Genomic DNA, 22,848 nt, shown 5'->3' with positions numbered 1-22,848 from the left:
GTTGTGTTTTGGGGCACTGAAGAAAAACTCAGTGTGCAGAAAAAGTAGGCAGGGAAAAGCTGCAAAGGGAAGGGATCAGGTCTGCCTGATCTATAAGAGTGAAGATAGTCAATGTTTTTAAGAGTATTACAATGAATAAAGAGAGCAGTGATATTTCCTGCTGATGATATTTCCACTGACTGGGTTAAGTACTAACTGGCTTAGTTAGCAGCAAAGGAAGACTGGTCACTTAAAAAACTGCCCATTGTTATAAGGAACTACTGAACAGGTTCATGTTGCCATACTGGGACAGGTAGTTAAGAAAGTTAAGAAACACTCACACTGATAGCGACTGTTCTCGAACTTGGGATCGTTGTCATTGACATCAGCAACGAGGACAGTGACCTGACACACGCCGATCAGCGGTTCCTGTGCCTGGTCGGTAGCAGTAACAGACAACGAATACTCCCTCTGCTTCTCCCGGTCAAAACTCTGCGTGGTTGTGATGACTCCTGGGAAGACAGACCCCACAGCCTTGGGACTGAATTTGCAGAAAGGGACCGGCATGTCTCCCGCACAAGAGGAAGCTCTGAACACACGCAGCACAACCATCAAGCTTAATCCACACCAACCCTGCAAAATGTGTCTTGGACAAGACCAGCTCCAATTCCCCTCTCTCTCCTCACATGCCACATACTGCCTGAGGTCAACAGCTTTCTCACCTGCTGCCCTGAGAAGGAACTTCACTCCGAGTACCTTGTTATCTCACTCCTCATGGAGCACAGGACTTTCTCCTTCTCACCAAGAGGCCTTTTTTAGTCACTCCAGCAATAGTCCAAGTGCAAGTGTCTGAATATTTCACAGACAGCTCATTATTACTCTGAGGAGTCGTCACACCACAGAAGGCACAAGTGATGTGACCAAAGTCACCTCTACTATGGGAGCTGGAGGCTGCTTTGTTGAACAGATTAAAATAGGGTAGAACCACATAGCTCAGCTAATAAACCAAACAATTTTCTCACTGTATTCAGCTTTTCCTCTCTACTGACCAAGTCCCTTCCCATCTCAGATCTTTTCTTCTGGTTGGGAGACTTTAAACTGGCCCTTCTGGAGGCCACTTCCAGACCTATGTCTCTACTGTTCTGGGGACCAGGATTCTGCTGCTCTGTTGCAGGCCCTTCCAGTCTCCTGCGCAGTCCTGGACACACATATCACATCTTACTGTTTTGACTATAGAAACACCAACAACATTTATAACTACTTCACCTAAAATGCATCAAGACTGTCTGTTGCCGCCCTGTTCTGGTACAAGGGTTTTGCCTCTATATGCACTGCACTGGACCTCCTATTGGTGCATGAGATGAGAAAAAAAAAAAAAAAAAAAGGTTTTAAAGAACTGTCAGGCCACACTGAAGGAAGAACAAACTCAAGCTGTTACAGTCACACTTTCTGCTCTGCATTCTTATAGTTACACTCGATCCAATAGGAAGATAACTGATGCAGAATAGATTTGTATCTCCTTATTCAACTGGGGTTTGTCTCCCTACTTAATTTCTCATTTAAATCACTATCAATTTAATTGATGTGCACGGCTATTTACATACTCTGAACTTTTCCCAGTGTTTATTCTACAAGCTGCTATAGCTAACCCAGCAGTTACACTGTTAAAGCGTGAGCCCACTTGGACACACGCTCCCTGTGGCATTCTCATTACAGCACAACACCATTTTCATTTTATCTCAGTAGCCGGCTGAAAGCCACTGACCTGTGTCTGGGTCAATGCTGAAGCCGAGGGAAGCTCCGTCTCGGTGCATGAGCCCGTACTTCACCTCTCCGTTAACCCCAAGGTCTGCATCGGAGGCCTCTACCTGTAGCACGTATGTGCCTGGAGGCTGGTTCTCCAGAACCCAGGTGCTGTCGCTGTAGTAAGCGCACTAAAAACCCAAACATCCAACCCTATTTATTACACAGAGATACATGAATTCACTGCACAGTGTCAATACTTTTTCCAGCAAGTTCTTCCCAGAACTCCGAAGAAAATCACTTCTATTACTTATACGCACAAAGAAATCAATCTCTAAAGGAGAGGATGGGAAAAAAAAAAAGAGAATGAAGACCTTGCTTTTAAGTATGAAGGAAGCTGGTTGCATGTTCACTTACAGATTCATTCTGCTCTGCAAACATAGTCCCTTCAGCCCGCTGGCAATCACCAGTAGCTAAGAGGAGTCTATAACCCCAATTATGGATGGGAAAAGAATATCTGCAGGAAGGCATCTTACCTCTCTGAAGACAGGCTTGTTGTTATTAATGTCGTTAACTCCTACAATAACCTCAGCGAAGCTGCTGAGAGGGGTGGGTCCCCCCGAGGCGTTGTCATCTATCGCAGTGATGTTCAGTGTGTATTGTGGCCCTTTCAGGCTGGGTGGTGGGTTTCTGCGCAGTTTAATGATACCTACATTTGGAAGCATAAAGTGTCATTTTATTTTACCATCTAAACAAATAAAAAAAAAAAAAAGTCAAGTGAGCATCAAATTTCTCTGCTGCTGTATTGTTGGTTCAGTTTGTATTTCGGTTGCACAGCATAGGAATTGCTCGTCTTAGACCACACAGTCCTTGGACCAGGATCCCAAGTTTTGGTTGATTTTTGGAGAATGAGCATCATATCAAAGAGCTAATTCTCACTGATGCAAAGCATTCCCATTTGCAGATTATATAAATATGGTGCTTTCTTATGTTTTTTGACACACGGGTGAAGCAGAGTCAATAGAGATTAGACAGTAAATACCAGTTCTAAAACCTCTTTCCTTACCTTTCTGACTATCCAGTTCAAAGTTGCCCTCCTCGTTGCCTCCTGTAATCAGATACAGCAGCCCATCTCCATCGGGGTCCTTTGCCCGAACAGTAGCCACTAAAGTGCTGGGACCAGCGTCTTCCGAAAGGAAAGTTCTGTAACTGATGGACATAAGGGAGCAATGGCAGCACATGCAGTACCAGAATAACCACCACTATACTAACCATCAGCCAAGGGTTATAAACTCATTACAAAACAGGCATGCAATTGTTCAATCTTTAATCAGTTTAAGACGAGACTTTAAGCATCTTTGTTCAGTATAGGGTATGTATTTTAGGATTGTAATCCTGCATTTTTGCTGCATATAATTTCCACGGATCTTTTGGAAGATATCAATATGCACCATACTACATTGCACTGCAAACCAGGATCACTTTTCTCATCTCCTAAAAGTAAGAAAAAGGACTAGTCATCCTAGACATGCCACTAGAGATGCATCTGTCATGCAGTATTTGTTATGTCCCTTTCTACTAATGGAAAGCATCAGATACTACAGAGATGAATGTAAAACAGTATTTCATTTTGTAAATAAATGTATTTATGTTTTATATTTAAAACATGTCCATACTTTAAACTTATGTGAAAAAAAAAAATACAAATTGTATTAATCCAGGAGAGGAAAGAATGCATTTTAAACAAACAGAGCCTCGTAAAGTTAGCTTATAATAGAACCTGCTGATGTTAAAATTAAGTTTTAATTTGCTAACTACCACCTTAATCTGCCATATATTTATACACGGACAAGGAGTTTGAGAACTAGAAGTCAACACAGTCAAAATCATTCCCTTTTGAGTTAGGTTTTTTACTCATTCTGTTGTCTCTCTATATATATATCTCTATATAGCTCTATAAAGTCATTATGCTGGTATCAAAACTGGTGTATTTTTTTCATGCAATCTAGAAATAAAGGACCGGCTTCTACAACTTTCATACGAATTGCCTCTCAGTTTCACTGGTGCTTATAGTTGCATGGAACAAGAAGTAAACGTTTAGCCAAGTGTTATTAAGGTTACACGTATGAGCAGCACCAGTAAAACCCAAAGCAGGCGTTCAAGCTGGCTTACACAGGCTGGGAGAAGACAGGAGCCTCATCATTCACGTTGGCCATTCGAATCCGCACAGACGCCGTCCCTGTCCGAGGGGGATGTCCTTTATCGACAGCTATCACCACAAACTCATACATATGGTTTGCTCGCTCAAAGTTCAGCCTCTGGTTAGAATTGATGACCCCGTGACGCGTGATGGAAAAATCAGTGCTCTGGATGAAGTAAGTGATCTCAGAGTTGGAGCCAGAGTCGCAGTCTGTTGCAAGCACTATTAGAGAACACGTTTAACAGAATGGTCATGCTGCAGAAGGGGTTTGGTTATGCTATTTCTTACCACATAAACTTCAGCTACTTCTTTTTTTTTTTTTTTTTTTTTTGAGAACAGACATCATCCAAATCTGTTTTATCCATAAAAACCTTATTTTTGTAGTAAGAGTCTGGGAACTCAGCAGGAGGCTGGGACTGAAAAAGCAAAACAGCTCTTCCCCCGGCTCCAACCCAGCCTGAGTGATCGCAGCGAGGAGAGTTTGTGAGAGAGCCGTGATCCCAACACTACACAACATGCTCTGTACAAATAGCAGTCAACACTGGTAATTACCGCACAATCAATATGCATGTTGGTAGAACATTATCAGTCATAAACTGTGTCCTCATTCTCTCCAGGGATGCCGTTCCAATTTAATTAGCTCCCAGCTATGTTATAGCTAAAGTACTTTTTTAATTACCTGGCGCTTCAAGGTACAAAGAGTGATTAAACATTCCTCCCCAGCAAGTGTTTATTCAGTACGTTCTGTGTCCCATCTGCTCAGAAGCAGCAAATCAGCAGAACAAAGAGCCAGAGCTCACAACGTAGTATCAAAAGTGATTTTTAAGAGCAGGAGCTTGCTTCTTTAATTACCCTGCCATTTTTCTCACCAAACAGTGAGGCTTCTACTCATACCCACGCTGGTATTAAACGAACTCTTTATTCTACCAGGAGGATCCAGGCGCAGCCATCGTGGTAGCACACAGCTTTTTGGAAGTGGAACGGTGATCGCAGTGCACGGACACCCTGGCAGACAGCCACAGCGTCATCCAAAAATGAGAAGAAGAGAAGCAAGGACCCATCGCTAACTATTATTGACTCAAAGGGGTTAATTCCCCTCAAAGGGGAAGAGAAAGATTTCAAAAAGCCCAGTGAAATGCTGTGGTACTTAGTTGCAAAAATCTCAACTGCCGCTGCCTGTGGAAAGTTACTCATTGGGTTTAAAAAGACTTTTCGGGTGGTTGTTAAATGTTAAACATTTTGTTTAACATCTCTCAAAATCCTGCTGGGAATAAATGTTTGGGTGTGTTACAGACTACAAAGGCAAGGCTTTAGAGGTAATCCCACTCTTGCTGTACTGAAAGAAGAAATATATTAAAAACTCAAAGATTGAAATGAAAGTGACTTAAAGCAGTTAAATGTAGTGGTTAAGTATTGTTTTTAGAAAGGCATGCAAAAAGTGGAAAACATATTTGATTTGAAAAGTTCTAATTTAATCTACAGAGTCATTACAGAGATGTTGTAACCACTCACAAAAATACATTTTACGTGCTTAACGATCATACTTTTTTTTTTTTTCCCAGATGTTTTCTGGCAAATAGGGAACGTGACGCTTACTTTTACATGACAAAAACATGCCTTACTTCCCAATGGCAACTGGGAATTCCATTCCCCTTCCATTTCCTTCCATCCTGCAAACTGATCTGCATTGCAAAGGTATTTTGAGGATCGTTTTGCAAGCACAAACAGGTCTGTGCTAGCTCTACCCATGCTCTAAGCTAGCGTAGTGCAAGCGGACTCCAGCTCAAAGCCTTGTGTATTAGCACAGAGTAGGCAACCCCAACTCCAAGCCTTGCTCTGCTAGCGCAGTGATGCAGCTGAAGGAGTAAGCTAACCTCTGCAGAGAGCATCCCTCCATGCTTCTCAGATCATAGCTTGCTCACATCCAGACATCCCAAAGCACATGCAGCAAGCATAAATCTGCCCATCATGACTAGGGAGACAGACTGACTCAGCTAGCGTAGCATCAGCACTACAAATATGATACCAGCCAGACTTTGAGTGTGTTAAAATAAAAATGGTTGACGACTAAACCCTACGTCATCCACAGTTTTAACAAATGGCATATATCATGGTGTCTTTTTCACTACCATTGATAGCAACCTGGTCAGCCACAGAATGGCAAAGGGTGTCTTGAATTTGCATTTCTTTTTGTTTGTGGGACATCCAAAGGTTGCCAACATCCCATACCTCAAGGAGCTATAGCCAGGGTAAAAGCTGCTTTTTTGGTTTTTTATTTTCCTGAGATGATACTTGCTTTGGCAGTCAGACTTAGTGGCACTACACTCATCCAGGTGACTGCACATACCGCTTCCTTGCAGCCACTACCAACGCTCCTCAGCCCTTCAACACCAAGTGAGCATTCACCCACCCATTCTCACTGACTCTCACTATACTCCCGCCTCGCGTTTTCTTTTTTAAGAAGGCTCTTTCTCTTGGAAGGTACCCCGTATGGCAAGACAACCAAACAGGATGCAACTGTGAACCATACTGCACAGCTTTGCCGTTCTGCTTGCTCTGGACATGGGGTGTACTTTCCTTCCCCACAACTGGGTGTATTTTCATCAGCTTTACAAGTCTCTTGGAGAGAAGAGCATTCATCTTTTTAATAAAATTCACACGCTTAGGAATTTTTAGGAGTTGATCATTCCAATCAACTTATTTCTTCCTGAGAGACATTAAACCAAAAAATAAGCCACAGGAAGCTGTGAATGCCCTTGATAAGTGTTTAGAGAAAGCAGACCCTGCAGCCCTGTTACCAGCATGTGGCTACGCAAGGGAAGCTAAGCTTCTTATCACCACTGCGTCCTGCATGCGTTCAACTTCAAATTTGGGAAATTTACATCGTTGTCTTCAAAAGACACATCTCAGACATGTTAATTTTCACTAAGTCTTGTCTTGGCACTCACCCATTTCTCACACGGTTCACAACCCCCCTGAGGTCTCATCTGTGTTCCCGTTACTACCTCAGTACCTGTCCCTACTTCCAGTTTGAATATTGACAGCGAGCCTGTAAGCGTTCTCCCAGTTTTAGGCAGAACACATCTGCGGCATGTATCGCATCATGACAGACTGTGTCAGATCTCGAGACATCTTTGAAGGCATTTTACTGACACCAGTAAAAAAAGTTGAAGAATGGACTTTAATTCCTTCTCTGTTGGACTCTGTGGACTGAGACAAAAGATGCAGCATCATCCAAGTTCAATCCCTATTTATGCAACCAAGGTATTTTGAGGGTGACCTTGAAGTTTTGGTCGGAATTTGGGGCTTAAAACTATTCCAAACAGCTTTAACCTTTCAACAGGATACTATTCTAGCTTCTAAAAATGTCTCATCTGTGCACTCAGGGTTCATGTGCAAGTGATATGTGGCCATCTTAAACACAACAAACTTGGAACGATGACTAGAAAGCTACAACCATAAATGTACAAGTTCCCAGGCTTTCCAAGGGTTTCTCCTTTAACACTTTGTAAGTCAATTATACAGCATTAATATCTATTTGATAAAACTAGCTGTCCATTCCAAAAACTGGGTTTTTTCTTAACACATTCAGAAAAGAAAAACTGATTGCAATTGCTTCCAGGACACAAAAAGGTGACCAAGCTGAGTTAAAAAACAGCCAAAAGATTTAAAGGAAACAAGTTACGGCAATCCAGGAAGTCACTGCCTGTCAGCTGCCTTAACTACTCTTGGGATACCCCAGGGTCCCTCCTTGGGCACAGCTGTGTGACCCAGTGTGGTGGTCCTCACCTGAAGACACTCCCAACTCTACTTCCAGGATACCTAAAAGCCACCTACAGACCTCCAGGAGACCTACCATCCACACCTTACAAAGGCAGTGCCTGCCATGGAAGAGCTGGCACTTCCTTACGGTAAGAACATGAACGTGTAACACAAACTGGCAGGTCCATGGCAAGACTGAAACAAAAGGTACCAGCATGGTCCTCACCTTGCAGTAGAGACGTGCCGACAGGAATGGTTTCAGGAATGTTGTCTCTGCTGTAAATGGAGTGCTGGAATTCTGGAGAACAGTCATTTTCATCGGTGATATGGACCATGACCTGAGACAAAAGGACGTGCTGAGAGGGGACTTTCGTCTCTGCACTTAGGAAAACCTACACTTGGCACCTCGTTCTGGACGAGGTGCTTGAGCAGTCATTGGTTTTGCTGCAGTCCCATCCTTACACCTCTGACACTAAGCTTTTCCTTACACTACTGTAAGACAGAGAAGTATTATCTCCTTCACTTCCAGGCAGAAGGGAGGCAAAGCCAAAGAGAAATAACACGAGGCATTTAGCATAGCCTAGGTCTGAACCCAGATCAGAGCCCAGCCCTCTGGCCTGCACCATGAGGCCTCCTCCTTCCTGAGCATCTTCACGAGTTTTCTAGGCTATCCCAGTAACTGGTCCCGCTAACGAGGTAACGAAGATTGCAGAGACAGTGGGTAGGAAGTGAAGCGATCCACGTACCTCGGTCACACTGCTAAGAGTGCTCTCAACTTCCATGGCTTTCAGTAAGAGGTGGTAGAGGTGATGCTCGCTCTCATAGTCCACGGTGTGGGTCAGGCTGAGCTCTCCGCTCTCCTGCCTCACCCTGAAGAGCCCGCCGGGGTTCGTCAGCAGAGTGTATGAAAGAGGCTGGCTCTGGAAAGAAACAGCCTCAACAACTGCCACTCTGTAAAGAATGAGAGAATAACCCTTCGCTTCAAAACAACACCACCAAAAGCTGTTTCCTGAGCACCTAGAAGAGGAAGATGAGGGTGCTGAAAGGTGAATTGCTCACTCTCTGTCAATGTTGGGCTCTCCATTGTATTCAAAATCCCTGTGCTATAGGGAGCCCACTTACCCTCTCTTCTCTCACCAGACTGACCTCACCAGACAGCAGGGCTGGAATAACAAACCATTTCAACCTCCAACTAACAGGAAAACATCTTTTTCTTCCCTTTTATACTCTTCCAAACACTTGACAGCAGTTACTGGTTTAGTTTCAGTTACAGTGATAACTGAGCTACTATACTTCTTACTTTCTTTGAAGCTGTATGTTCAGAAAAGTAACTGGTTCAGAGACGGATGGGAAACCCACGAAGCACAGGGCCTTTCCAGACCCTGCTGTCCCCCTTGTCAGGACATGAAATGAATGTTTGCCTCCCTACCGTGACTTATGCTTTAAAGCTCCATCTCTCACAGCAGTTTCTGGCCAGCGTGATAATATACTTTAAGTACATCTCAGTGAAAGCCCCAGGGAAAGAGACAAATTTCCCTCCTCCTCTCATTCAGTCTCTTTTAAGGAGTAAATGGCACGTCTCTCCTGCAATTTTTCCTACTTCATCAGCTTATTTTGAGGTTTCCTACTCCTTAAAGGCCCTATGGCACTGCTCCACCTGCTACTTGGAGCCTGAAAAGCCCATGCTGCTCTCAAGCAGCTGAAAAGTGACAATAAAACCAGAGCCAGCCCGGCAGCATCTTCCCACTGTGGCTTGGCTTAGCTACTCTTCCCACAAAGGCAGAGCCCCTTGGAGACTTAGCTCTATCTATTTGCACTTCACACAGGCGTCATTATCTCAAGAGCCTGGCAACGATTTGCCTTTCTGAAAAATTAAATACAAGTCAAATGGGATACAAACAACTCCAAATTTGGTTAATTAAAAGACAGTATTTTTCAAGCACTCATTTATATCTGAAGTGCTCCAGGAGAGGTGTAGCTGGGATTTTGGCTGTTTTAATTCACAATGCAATGCAGTAAGACCCCAAGAGCAATAAAGTAATAATTTCAGCAGAATTCCAGCATCCCGGACCACACCATGTGCCACACTGAAGACACCAGAAAAGGCATTATTTCTTTTAGAAAACACAATGTTATTTTAAAAGTGTAATAGGCAAACACACATGCATAGCCTCAAGAAGTAACAGCACAAAATTTTCACTTCATTGTGCTCTGCAAAGTTCCTCTCAGACTGCAGGGTGGGAGCTCACCTAACAAAGTACAACTTACTTTTCTCCTGCTGGAGTATTTTCAGGGACAAACACACTGTAGGACATGTTAGTGAACTGTGGAGGTCGGGAGCCCGCCAGGATGGAAATGGAGGCGTAGGGGCTTTTGTTGCCGTACCCATCGGTGGCTTCCACAGTAACCACGTACTCCTTGTTCCACGTCAAAGGCAAGCCAGTTGTCATGATAATGCCAGTATCCTTATCTACTCGGAATCTCTCTTCGCCACCTACAAGTACATGCACAAAGCTGGTCTGAAAAATGCCCCACAGCAGGAACATTTGCATCTTCACTATTTTAAGGTAAACTATCCTCAAATCATCTACCTATGTCCTTTCATGCGCTTCTTTGCTCCTCTCCAGTTGTGCACCGTATCTTTCCCTCACACCGTGCTCTGTTGACTGGTGCAGTGTTAAAAAAGATGAGAACAGGCGAGAAACGGAGCCTTAAGCTAATGGTAAGGCTGCAATCAATTTCAAAATAGAAGTAAAGCAAAGAAAGTGGCAGCAAGAAAGATTACCATCCACGTAACTCTTTTACTTAAAGCACCTCTGGCTTCTACTTGCTGTACCTGCTATATCATTAAGGATTCCCCAGGGGGAAAAAAAAAAATAAAAATCTATCAACAAAATGATAAAACAGGAAATTGTTAAGAAAAACCTGCAACTTAACAGATTTTTACCACTTTTTTCAGAATAGACCTACCTGCAACAAGTGTGTAAGTTATCCCGGCACTGCTGTTGTCATTGCGGCTGTAATATGCGACAAGCTGGTAGATGAGAGTGCCTTTTCGGGCATCTGGATCGACACGTGCCAGGTAGGGGTATGGGTACATGCCCCAGGACAGAAGCTCCTCTTCTGGGGCAAGGAGTGTCACGTGGCAGAGGTACCAGTCGTTATCTGCAAAAGATGCACAGGTTTATAGACAGCTTGTTCACAAACTTTAGTTGGGAGTGTTTAAGATCTTATCCATTAGTATCCATAAACAAGCTGAATTGCCCATCACATTCATCCTATTGTATGCACCAAAAATTCAGTACAGACACAGACTTTGGCAGCTGGAGGTGCATTAGGTGCAGTTAACAACTAAATAAAAATACTTTCAATGATAGTTTTTAATTAGTTAGATATGCATATTAAATACTATGTCAGTTACACCACTTGCCATGACACAGTCTTAAGCGCGTACTTACCCAGACTTGGGTGAAATTTGGCCTTTTGATTTTCAACAAATTCAGCCTCAATGTTGCCAGTTTTACCAAATCAGGTTTAGGCTTATTAAAATACTTCTCTTAAAAATCAGTGGAAGTGGTAAGCAATCAAAACTCCCTAAAATTCCTCCCGCTCTAACACTAATTTGTTTCATTTTCTCAAACCGCTGTGTATTCAAGGAAAGGCAGACGTGCCTTCCCCTTCTGCCCCCAGCATCCCATCTGGTTGCATCCTAGGTGAGTGAAACACCGGCTTTGGAATGGAATAGCCCCAGGACAAAGCCTTGGGCTGTGTTATTTTGTGGCTAAGAAGCGAAGTCCAATACCTAAAAGAACGGGTGCAGGCAATTGCAGCTGCCCAAGGTTGGACTGTCAGACTTGGGAGAAGCCTGGAAGGACCCGCACCATTGAGTGTCTGTTGGCTTTAAGGTTGCAGGTCTGTTAAGGGCTACACCACTACCAAAAGAAACACCCACCCAGGTGTATATGTCTCATACAGGAAACCCTTGATCTCTGCCTTCAGTAAGGCCACATTTCATGTAGGATGGAAGGAAGACAACAGCAGCACATGGAAAAAACCAGCACCAAAGGCAAGAGTAGGCTAGAAATGCCAAAAAAATTTTAACTGTAGACCTCAAGGATTCAATACTAAATAAAAGGCTACCCACAAATAGAGGCATCCGCTAACACGCAAGACCTGTATTTACAAGCAGCCTTACCCCACAGTAAAAATATGTGCTGGACAAATTTTACCAGAGGTAATCATTCCCAGGAGGGAAAGGACTTTATTGAAGTTTTGTGGGTTTTTTTAAAGTGTTTAAAATAATTTAAGACACGGTTTCTTTAGCTAGAGGAAATTCCTAGATTATGTGGTTTCTGGTTTTCCAATGTACCAACATGGCATACATTGGAACATTTGTTAAACATGTTCCTCTAAATTTTTCCCCTGTGGTGTAACACAAGGCACAACCCTCAGAATGAGCCAGTGGGTCACAAGAGCAGATGTAGCGGTCAGGATTTTATCCATAGCCAAGAGGGAGAGCTGAGAAATACACATCTTAATTAACCCAGCTAAAGACAGTGTCATTTTGCTCAAGCCAAGTAACAGAGTGAAAACTTGTAGACAGGTGGCATTAAAAAGTATTTCTGTTCATTCATTGGTCTAATTCAGACAGTTCTAATTTCTGTGGAGATGAATATCTAATCTAGCATTTTTCCCATTTAGTGAAACCTAGAGAATGATTTCAAAGAAGTATAATTATACGGCTTATTCCTTAATATTGTCCCATGTAGATGATCCAAGTGGTAAATACCAATCAATAATGAAGACCTAATCCTGCTGTAAGAATCGTAAAAACCACCACATGCCAAAATGTCAGTCCTAAACTAGAGCTTTATGCACTAAAAAAGACAGAGAAAGGAATAAATTTCACTGAGTTCAGGACACCATGTCGGGGCAATATTTCAGTTGTTCAAATCAACAATCATCTCCTGGACTTTTACAAAAACTTCACCTCCCCCCTCTCTGAAATGTGAATTTAAATAGACTCATGGAATCATAGGATCATTTAGGTTGTAAAAGACCCTTAAGATCATTGTGTCCAACCATTAACCTAGAGCCTACTAAGTCCACCACTAAACCACATGCCCCAGCACCACATCCACCCATCTCTGAAATACCTCCAGGGATGGTGACTCAACCACTTCCCTGGGCAGCCTGTTCCAGCTTGACAACTCTTTTGGTGAGGAAATTTTTCCTAATATCAAGTATAAACCTTGATGCCATTCCCTCTTGTCCTGTGGCTTGCTACTTAGGAGAAGAGACCGACTTCCCCCTCACTACAACCTCCTTTCAGGTAGTTGCAGAGAGCAATAAGGTCTCCCCTCAGCCTCCTTTTCTCCAGGCTAAACAACCCCAGTTCCCTCAGCGGCTCCTCGTAAGACTTGAGCTCCAGACCCCTCACCAGCTTCATTGCCCTTCTCTGGACACTCTCCAGCACCTCAATGTCTTCCTTGTCGTGAGGGGCCCAAAACTGAACATGGTATTTGAGGTGTGGCCTTACCAGTGCCGAGTACAGGAGGACGATCACTTCCCTAGTCCTGCTGCCCACACTATTTCTGAATCGGGCCAGGATGCTGTTGGCCTTCTTGGCCACCTGGGCACACTGCTGGATCATATTCAGCCTTCGCTGAACCTTGGTAAAATTCTGACACTTAGCAAAACCTCAGATCCCAGACTCACACTATGGCTGAGGTTGGCAGGGACCTCTGGAGATCATCTGGTCCAGTCACCCTACTCAAGTAGGCCTACCTAGAGCCGGTTGCTCCAGACTGAGTCCGGATGGCTTTTGAATATCTCCAAGGAAGGAGACTCCACAACCTGCCTGGGTAACCTATCCCAGTGAACTACAGTTCTGGGGACTGGATTTATAGAAAGATGTGGACCAGCTGGCCAGCATCCAGAGCAGAGCAAAGAACACAGCCAGAAAACATGGCCTGTCAAGAAAGGACTTTCAGGAGGTTGCAAGAGACACGCTAACAGCGCTATAAGATGCTGAAGGACTGATGTATGAAGTCAGTCAGCTCCTCCCTACCCCACAAAACAAAAAGTAAAAACTTCCCGAGGTAAATATTTGCGTTAGGTGTTGGGGAGGCGCGGGGGGGGAATCCCTCAGCCATTTTTGAGTTATACAGATAATGGAGCGCTTGATAGCTGCTGGAGAGGTGAGATCTCATCCATCAATGAGATCTTTAAGACCTGACTAGACAAATATCTGCCAGCAATCACTGTGTTATAGCAAAGCCTGCCTCTAGGCGGGGGCACGGTACCAGCAAGACTGTTAAATCCTTTCCGTCACACTTTAATCACCCTGCCCTTCAGCTTTTGCATCTCATTGATTTCTGAAGCTTACATGTTCACATGCCACTCGTTCCCCAGCAGCCTGAGGGAATTCTAACATAAACATTCTTTGGATCTTGTCTTTTTCCTGTTTGCTTAAAGGTAAGAAGTGAGGGAAGGAGTGAACGCCACTCCAAAACCAGACAGTACCACACATGAAAGGGAAAACACAGGATGAGGCCAAACCTCGAGGGCTGTGGTACAGCAGCAGGTGGCAATAAACTTCAGATATCAGGTGGAACTTCTTTCTGCAGCTGAGACCTGGCTCACTCCTTCAGCCCCTCAGCATTTATTGCTGCTTTTAACACTTGAAGGAGCAGAGCTGTTTTCTCTGCAAGTAAACAGAACTTAAACTGAAGCAATCTGCAAGTGTAATGACAAAACAGCCCAGGTTATCTGCATATGGACATCAGAGCTCTAATTCCGGCAGAGAGTGACTGGAAGGCGTGAGGTTGGGGTCGGTCTCGTCTCCCAAGTAACAAGCAATACGACAAGAGGAAACAGCCTCAAGCTGCGCCAGGGGAGGTTTAGATTGGATATTAAGAAAAATTTCTTCATGGAAAGAGTTGTCAATCATTGGAACAGGCTGCCCAGGGAAGTGGTGGAGTGGCCATCCCTGGAGGTATTTAAAAGCCATGTAGATGTGGTGCTGAGGGACACGGTTTAGTGGTGGACTTGGTAGTGTTAGGTTAACGGTTGGACTTGATGATCTTAAAGGTCTTCTCCAACCTAAATGATTCAATGAAAAAAAGATTGTTATATAGGTCAGGTCTAAATTGCAGCAAGTCCCAAACTCTAACAAAAAAAGCAGTGTTGAACAAGCACTGGAGACTAACCAGAGGCCAGTCAAACAGCACTATTCTGCCCTATCATTCAGAAAAAGCTGCTCAGAAGCAGCACTTTGAGCCTTCGCTACTCAAGAGTACAAACATTTCTGTTCTGGTAGCTGTCGCTTCTTCACACACAGGCACCAGGCGTGAGAAACTCCAGGATTTCAAGGTGTTACAGACACATGGCAATCAAATACTATGGAAAATTATTGCATTGACTTGAAACAAGTCAGTGAAACAAAAACAGTCTTGATAAAGTAGGGTTTTTTTTCCGGCAATGCATTGGTTTTTCAACTGTCATAACTGCAATGGCATTAACAGATCAAGCCTCTGAAATCAATAGTGTTTTATTTTGTTCCACTGACACAACCGCAGCATCCTATTAAATCAAAACGCAACATCACCCAGTGATGTTACAGGTCACCCATTTTGTCAATATGAATCACCCACTGAAAGGAAGGAAATAATCAGGAAACCCGGCTCTACAGCCTGTGAAACAAGACTATCAACAGGATAAACCACCCGGCCTCCGCACCATGCATTTGAAAAAGAGTCTCGGTACGATCAATCCAGAAGAGAATATTAGGGGCTGGTTTTGCTTGAAATACCAGTATATTCCCAAGGCTTCAGCTCTACTCTTTGTTTACACATCAGAAAGGGATGTTAGGGGTGGCATGAAAGGGGTGTCAATGAGCCAAGAGGAACCTAAGTGAAAGGGTTAGGATGTAACAAGTACAAGGATGGAGGAATTCACCACATGGTCATCCATGCAATGAAGAGCTGATAACTTTCTGTCTTTGAGGGCTAAACACACACTTCAGCAGATACACATACACCATCCTTGGACAAGAGCATGAAAGCGAAGAATGAACTGGAAAAGGATTTTAAACTGCAAGTGACTATTCTTACAAGCTTGCATCAATTCCGTGTTCCTTGAATCATTTATTTTCCTCCCTTAACAGAAGAAGGAAACATGATAGAAGTCATTTTCTTTTCCCGAGACGAGGATTAGAGGTGCACTGACTGATGTGGGTTTGACGGGACTAACGTCAGGAAGCTGAGAAGTAACAAATGTGCATAAAAAATGGTAGTTTATGTTTTGCTTATATCCCCTCTAGCAAAATGAATCATTTGAATGTAAAAGAGACAGCCTGGTATGCAAAGACATTTCTGAAGTGCCCAGCTTGGAATAGGGCATCGAAGCGGGATGACTACACAGCCCCTCATTGTGCTGTCAGGCCACACTGTTACCCCTCAGTGGAAGGACAAGACAACAGGACTTTTGGCTCTCTATCGAACCCTCACCAGGAAACCCACACCTGAGAAATGGCTACTATCACAGCTGAGAAACTCTTGTCATCTTCAGGACTGAAACAAAAAATTAGTTTCAAAGGACCTGTATATCCTCAAATTAAAAAGAACGCAATTGCCAGAAAACACCTGACACACTGAATAAGTTAATAACTTTATATCTCGGATATCATACAAACTTCTATTTGAGATAGAAAATATCTTGTGTATACATATAAATATAACTTGTTCTAGAAGTCCTACAAATGCTTGTCCTATAAATTTTCCCTGTAAATTACAAGAGTAATTTTTTAAAGAATGTAATCAGATACACTGAGGACTAAAAAAAAAAAAAAAAAAAAAAATCAGTATGTTTTGGTAGAAGCAAGAAAGAAAAAAAAAATAAAAAAGGACTTGTTTACTCAGGCTTAAGTTGCCTTTAGGCTCCAGAGCCCCCTGCAGACAGGGCAAGTATGGAGGCAGCAGCTCACACAAAACATGAGGGCAGGCAGCAGCCGCCCCAACAGACACCACCAACATAGCATGAGGCATTAATGCTGCACTTCAACGTGAAGATGGGGGAACCACCACCTATTTCTGAGATCTGTAGCAGAGACCAGACTCGCTGCTTGCCACAAGATACATTTTTTTTTTATTTTTTCTTTTTTTAACACATTTAATGCTGCAGTCATCAGCGGTTACAACGTGCAGCTCACACTCCAGTCTCTCAAATGTATGACAGATCTGAGGAGCCTTGGGAAAGATCAAGGGAAGGAAAACAAAGGGGATTTGTGCAGGAAGAGAAACACAAGACTAATCAGAAACTGTAACCCTTAGAGTTTAAGGATATTACACTTCACACCCCCTCCCTTACACCGAGTGATTTAAAGATAAGCCAATGACAAGGATGAATACCTCCTTCCCTTAGCCAGCAGCCCCATCCCCTTGATGAGGCTCCAACAAAGAGCACAGGGAGACAAAGCCTCCTGTTCCTCTGGGGAGCAGAGAAAAAGCCCCCAGCTGCCATTGCTGACACCTGTGCAAGTCAACAGGGCAAGAAATGGGGTAAAACCACCCAGCTCAGTTATTTAAACCACAGGTGTGATGGCTGAAACACTGAGAAGAAGCTTTTATGCCCCTCAAAAGCTATAGACAACCAATTCCCCTTACGGTCATCTAATACTGGCATAATATTAGATGAAAAAGTCTCCTTGGGTTTGGTTGAGTTTTTCCTGCGGTTTTTTAGTGTGGGTGGATTTTGGTGGTGTTTTTTTTTTTTTGCTTTCAAGCACTTTTAACTTTTCTCACTCAGATTTTGTAAGACAGCTTCACATAAACCACCTCACAAATCCTAAATGCCAGCCCTTTTCATAACTAGATGCCCTATGGTTGCAAGACACACTGGTACCTCAGTTCCAAATCATTATCCTTGACTAATGACAAAGTGTTTTTAAAGTTCAAGCTGGTTTGGAATATTCCAGTCTTTGTTTTGTAGTTATGGTCAGTCACGTGTACTCCAGTACTACTTGAGGACCAGGCAAGATTGAGTCACTGCATTATGTATCTCATAAACTAACTCTTACACATCCCTGTCCTCAAAGCACCTGCAATCCAGTCCTCATCCACTATGCAGCACCTCAAATCCAGCAGCACGTGCGCCTTTGGTAAAGGTGGACAGCAGCATTTAGAGGCGCGTTTGGATTAACCGGAGCAGCAGCCTCCAAAGGAGCAGTGTGCCGGTTCCTGTGCTGTAAGAAAAGAAAAGGCAGAGCTAATAGCCTGTCTTCCAGTTCTCCTTAAATACTAAATTTCTAAACAGATCCTCTTCCCCTTCCACAGACACATCCCGCACTGCTTTGCTACTTCTCTCTCACGAAACAGATGTCTATTCCATATGTATGTATGCTTGTTCACTCAGGCAAAAGCTCAGACACCATCTCTGATGTAAAGCAATGCATCCATCGTCATATGCACAAGCCACTCCTTACTCTGCTGTCACCAATGCTGCTTTTTGGTCCTTCCATCAACAACGCACAAGACAGGGAGAAGCGTACAGTGAGAGGAGCAGAACCTCAAGTCCTTTCCATCACCCCGATTCCTAAGCTCAAACTTTTAAAGGCTTTTCTTGAAACTTTCTGCTTAACTTTGTCTTAAACTTTGGACAGTTTCCACCAGCATGCCAACATCACCGCTCAGGCTAAAACTCCAGTACTGGTGAGTTACGCGCTAGCCAGGGTCTGAGTGCTTTAGCAAGGAAACACCAATGCTTGCTGAGAAGCCAGCACTGCTCTCCAGCCAGGACAGCTTTCAAAGTCCATCAGACATGCAAACGGCAAAGATCAATTCCACTTCAGAGCCGTATTTCCAAGCGAGAAAGCCACACGCAAGTCTGCCTAGGGATGCTCATGTAAACAAACTGCCTGTGCAAACACGGCATGCGTGGATTTTGGGCTTCCCACGTGTAACACAGGTGTGAAAAGGCAGCCGCAGGTCAGCCCGCTCCTGCCGGTACACAGAAATTAAACCCTGCCGCGCACCTCACAGTGCTCTTGGAGCTCGAGACAACACTGAGAGCACGCAGGGATATTTCTGGCATGGTGCAGCTTTGATCTGGATCTAGAACAGATTTTTAAATGCCTTCCTGCTGTTGTAATGCAATGAAAACTCAGAAATATTAAATCATAGGTTGTATAAAAAGATTTAAGATGTTAACGTTCAGAATAAAGGGCTGAATTTTCTATTTTGAAGGTCTCATTCCTTTTCTCTTTAACTTGTTATGATAAAGGTTTTCTCATCATATAAATAACTTCTTATCTACCTTACTAAGAATACTTGTAACATAAACTTTACACTTACCTCTTCAGTTTTCAAGCTTTTTGTTGGTTTCTCAGCTATAGACTTTATCTGACATTCTTATCACTAATTTATTGCCTCTGGGTCATAGTATATTTTTACATCAATTTTTTTTACATTAAGATTGTTCCAAAGGTACATACAGACAGGGTAACACAATAACCTTCATCCTGGAGCTTCCTGTTTTGTCTAATGATCCCTGGCCATTAAAATGGTTTCACGGTTTAAGTGAAGCAACCTTTTTCTCCGTCAGCACCTGAATTTGAAGGCGTAGCAATGGTATCCACAGATGGTTTTAATCAGTCTGATACCAGGAGAGGAAAAAAACCAAAACCATAACATATAGTATGACCTCCAAACCCGATTGCCAGGTCAGATTTCTGTTTCTGGAATCAGATTTATTTTGTTCTAAAAATGTCAGGGAGTGCCAGGAAGCAATGGGCCATTTCTGGCTCCATAAAAAAACCCCAAAACCCTAGCTATACCTTGATTTGAAGTCATAGCCAGCAACATATATGGATTACTTGTTAGTTTTTACAGAAGCTATATTATGTGGATTGAAAGATTTTCCCTTCTCAGTAGGCATCCTGGTGGAAGTTTTTTAGGAAAGTGCAAGGGACTCAAACCACGTAATCTTTCCATGTGCAGCCTAGGCTGTATTTTCAGGAATTCCAAGGTTTGACAGATGCCTTTTTAAAATGCAGTTTGCTTCCAGTGGGTCATAAGGGTTCAATACGGATCATATTCTACCATAAGACACTACACCCGCGGAACAGCTTTTGCTGCAGCCTCTTCAGTCACATTTAAGATCTATCTCCTTGGAATTCAGTTCCAGCAGTAAATAGTTGTTATCCCACCTCAAAGAGAACAGGGGATGAGAAATCCATCTCACTTCCAAAACACAAAAATACTGAACAGCCTTGCAACTGTTTTATTCATTTCAGTCACAAACTAACTGCTGGTGTTTACCTCACTTTGATGTCTTGAGGCATCCCACATTTAAACGGTTGCTAGCCTCTTCCGAGCACTGCAGACGTACAGGAGGGGGAGAGATTTGTCTTGCTGTGCTTTTTTTTGAGTCTCTCCTGTTGTTAAAGAAAAATAACCTTTGCAGATTACGGAGTGACTGCTTGCCAGGGGTGTTTTCAGTTTGATAGTGTGTGGGCTGTATCTGCAGTGGCACGGAAATCACCCAGGGGGTCTCGCTACTCCAAGCCAACGCAGTATGAGCTCTATAAGCCCTTCAAGGCAGCCTCTTAAGATTAAAAAAGAACAAAACAGAGCTGATAAGTCTGCTGGAGTTGAAGAACAGGGGTAAGAAATTGTGTTCCTTCACTTTTTGAAGCATGATAGACAAAGTCCTAAACGTAAAGCTTCTGCACAGCTTGCACCGGTATGTATCACCAGCATCAGAAAGGACAGCTGTGGGTAGAGGAAGAGGGAACAGTTGTGTACCTGTACACATCCCACCCTGTATAAGTCGGTAACAAGGATGAGAACCTACGTAGGTGCTTGCAGGTGTGAATGAGCGGAGGCGGACTTGGAGTGGAAAGGGAGCTACAACCCTTCCCCACCAGCTCCAGCCCTTCCACGCTCAGGGGATGCGCTGTTCTGACGGTACGGCCAGTGTTTCCAGGATATTAAGCGTCCCAAAAGAAAATCTGGATGAGGAAACGTCGGGTTTGTAGCTCATATCTTTGTATAAGAGTCTTGTCTGAACTCCAGGTCCCACAACTACGCCCATGCAGAGCCCAGAACAGCAAGGCTTTGAGAGACAGAGGCAACCTGCCAGATTCCTAAAGAAGATGCTAAATGCTCTGTGTAGGTAAACAAGAGAACTCACAGAAGTTGTGCAAACCTCTTTGCGGTGCACAGTCCATGTACCAAGTGTATATTCAGTGGGAGAAGAACCGTATTGTCACAGTGCCAGCTACGGTGTCCCCACAGAACAGACGGCAGCCCCGTACACATCACTGCTATGAGCACTACTGAGCAACAGGTAGGACTCACGAGGTTACTGTACTCTATGCTCAGTTTATTTCAGTGTTTCAACCGCCTACATGAAAACCTTGTCTTCCTAGGACTACAGTTGCAAGAAAGAGTGCTCTAAGTTACTATCTGACCACCTTTTTTATTATTCTTGTTGTAAGTGCCCAAAAAGCTTTGCTTTTCTTGAAAAAAAAAAAAAACCCAAGACAGGTGCTTCACTGGAGAAGCAGCACCTGTGAAACACCAACTTCCATTCATGACTCTTACATAGGAGATGGCAATTAATAAGGGTCCAATAGTTTTGTTTTTCAATTAATGAGAGAATTAAAAGTTTGACATATGTTCCATAATATTGATTACTATGTGACCCACTGTTAATTATAATTAGTAAGAGGCATGGGGAGAAATGAGGAGCAGACCAAAGTTAATTCTGTTTGGCTTTAGATAGTTCACCAGGCTGCTTCAGACAAAAAAAAAAAAACAACCAGGTGCTCAAAGCCTCCCACCATTTCATCCTCTTCCTGTAAAATAAGGAGCCAGAAAAAGATCCCAAGTTCATTACTGTACAAAGTTACGAATAGTTTTGATTTTCAAAGTAGCTTAAAGGAGTGTCTAAATGACCTTGTCCCACTTGATCATCGAATTCCTTTCTCCCTGAGGCTCATCTCTTGTCAATACATTATCAGTCCACAGACAGTGGTAAAAATATGTTGTGCAGCACCAGACTGGAGAGGACAACGCGATTAATCATTTGTACAACACTGCTCACAAGGTTATTTGTTTTCGTTATAAACAAACGAGACAATCAAGCAACACGTCACCTTTCCAACTCCGTCTTTAGCTTGTATGAGAAGTTCTACTTCCAACATTGGGTGACTTGCTTAAAGTTAGTTCCTAGAAATACCGTGCAGCGTTTTTATTACGTTAAATGTTTCTCACTTGCACAACACAGCCCATTCCTGCAAGACTAAGCTTCTCAGGCAGGCGGCTCTGGGAGCCTCCGACTGCACGCTGTGCACAATGGTAAAGGGCACAGCCCTCAGCATGCCTCAACACACTCGTTTTCCTCCCAGCTCTACGTTTCACATTTCCTGAGCATTACGCCGTAAAAACCATTTACAGAAAACTGTAAACATTCCCTCTATAGTGAAGCTGTAAACAGAAAAAAAAAAAAGAAAAAAACCAAACTCAAACCCCAAGGAAATGATAACCCGTACCGTTATGAGAGACCTGAGCTACAGTTACAAACACACTATAAAACTTACTCTGAATAAGGTAAAAGTAACCCATGGAAAGGACGGCTCCTGTAGCCGTCAAGCACCTCAAGCTTAAAATGGTTTAAGGAATTTAACAAGTCTGGCCATTCTCTTTGCTGTCCTATTAGGAGAAGCATATACAGTATACAAGCTGTTGATGGACAGAGGATTTACACAGTGGTGTAATGATGTCTCCATTCAGTTCTCTACACTGACTCCTAGGATGCCAGATTCGGATCATTTTTGGTTTTTTGCTTGTCCTAAGCTTGTTGACATCTGCTTTGCAACGGCTTCTCTCCTTTCCCGTGCGCTGCTCTGCCATTGCTGTAGCTGACTCCCGCAGCATTTCAGTGGGGCTCAGCGAGCAGCCGCAGAGGGATCTCCAGGCGCAGTGGGCTGCAGCTACAGGTCTGTAAACGCTCACTGCCAGGGCAACATCACCTCTCTGGCCCAGGTCACAGACGACCACAGTGAAGAGAAGAGGCTCTCTGTTGTGAAGGGCTCCCCACTTTAACTGCTCGTTACCCCGTGAGCAGAGCCCTCCAGTCCTACAGAAGTGAACCTGCCGTGA

The 22,848-nt window shown here is 43.5% G+C and overlaps 1 protein-coding gene across 1 annotated transcript in view; it reads right to left on the bottom strand.

The window, feature by feature from the left end:
- LOC141463034 (neural-cadherin-like) overlaps positions 1 to 22,848 on the bottom strand; it is a 61,232-nt gene that overhangs the window by 37,007 nt on the left and 1,377 nt on the right. Inside the window, exons 2-10 of the mRNA XM_074145255.1 lie at positions 10,655 to 10,849; positions 9,953 to 10,178; positions 8,431 to 8,635; positions 7,911 to 8,022; positions 3,895 to 4,144; positions 2,789 to 2,931; positions 2,259 to 2,431; positions 1,745 to 1,913; positions 321 to 491 (exon numbers count right to left, since the gene is read on the bottom strand). Of these exons, the coding sequence (XP_074001356.1) occupies positions 321 to 491; positions 1,745 to 1,913; positions 2,259 to 2,431; positions 2,789 to 2,931; positions 3,895 to 4,144; positions 7,911 to 8,022; positions 8,431 to 8,635; positions 9,953 to 10,178; positions 10,655 to 10,784 (1,579 nt within the window). The 5' untranslated portion in view covers positions 10,785 to 10,849. The remainder of the gene's footprint in view (positions 1 to 320; positions 492 to 1,744; positions 1,914 to 2,258; positions 2,432 to 2,788; positions 2,932 to 3,894; positions 4,145 to 7,910; positions 8,023 to 8,430; positions 8,636 to 9,952; positions 10,179 to 10,654; positions 10,850 to 22,848) is intronic.

This window comes from Numenius arquata, chromosome 3 (genome assembly GCF_964106895.1).
Source record: "Numenius arquata chromosome 3, bNumArq3.hap1.1, whole genome shotgun sequence".
Lineage (NCBI taxonomy): Eukaryota > Metazoa > Chordata > Aves > Charadriiformes > Scolopacidae > Numenius > Numenius arquata.
This window is presented reverse-complemented; position numbering and strand designations above follow the sequence as displayed.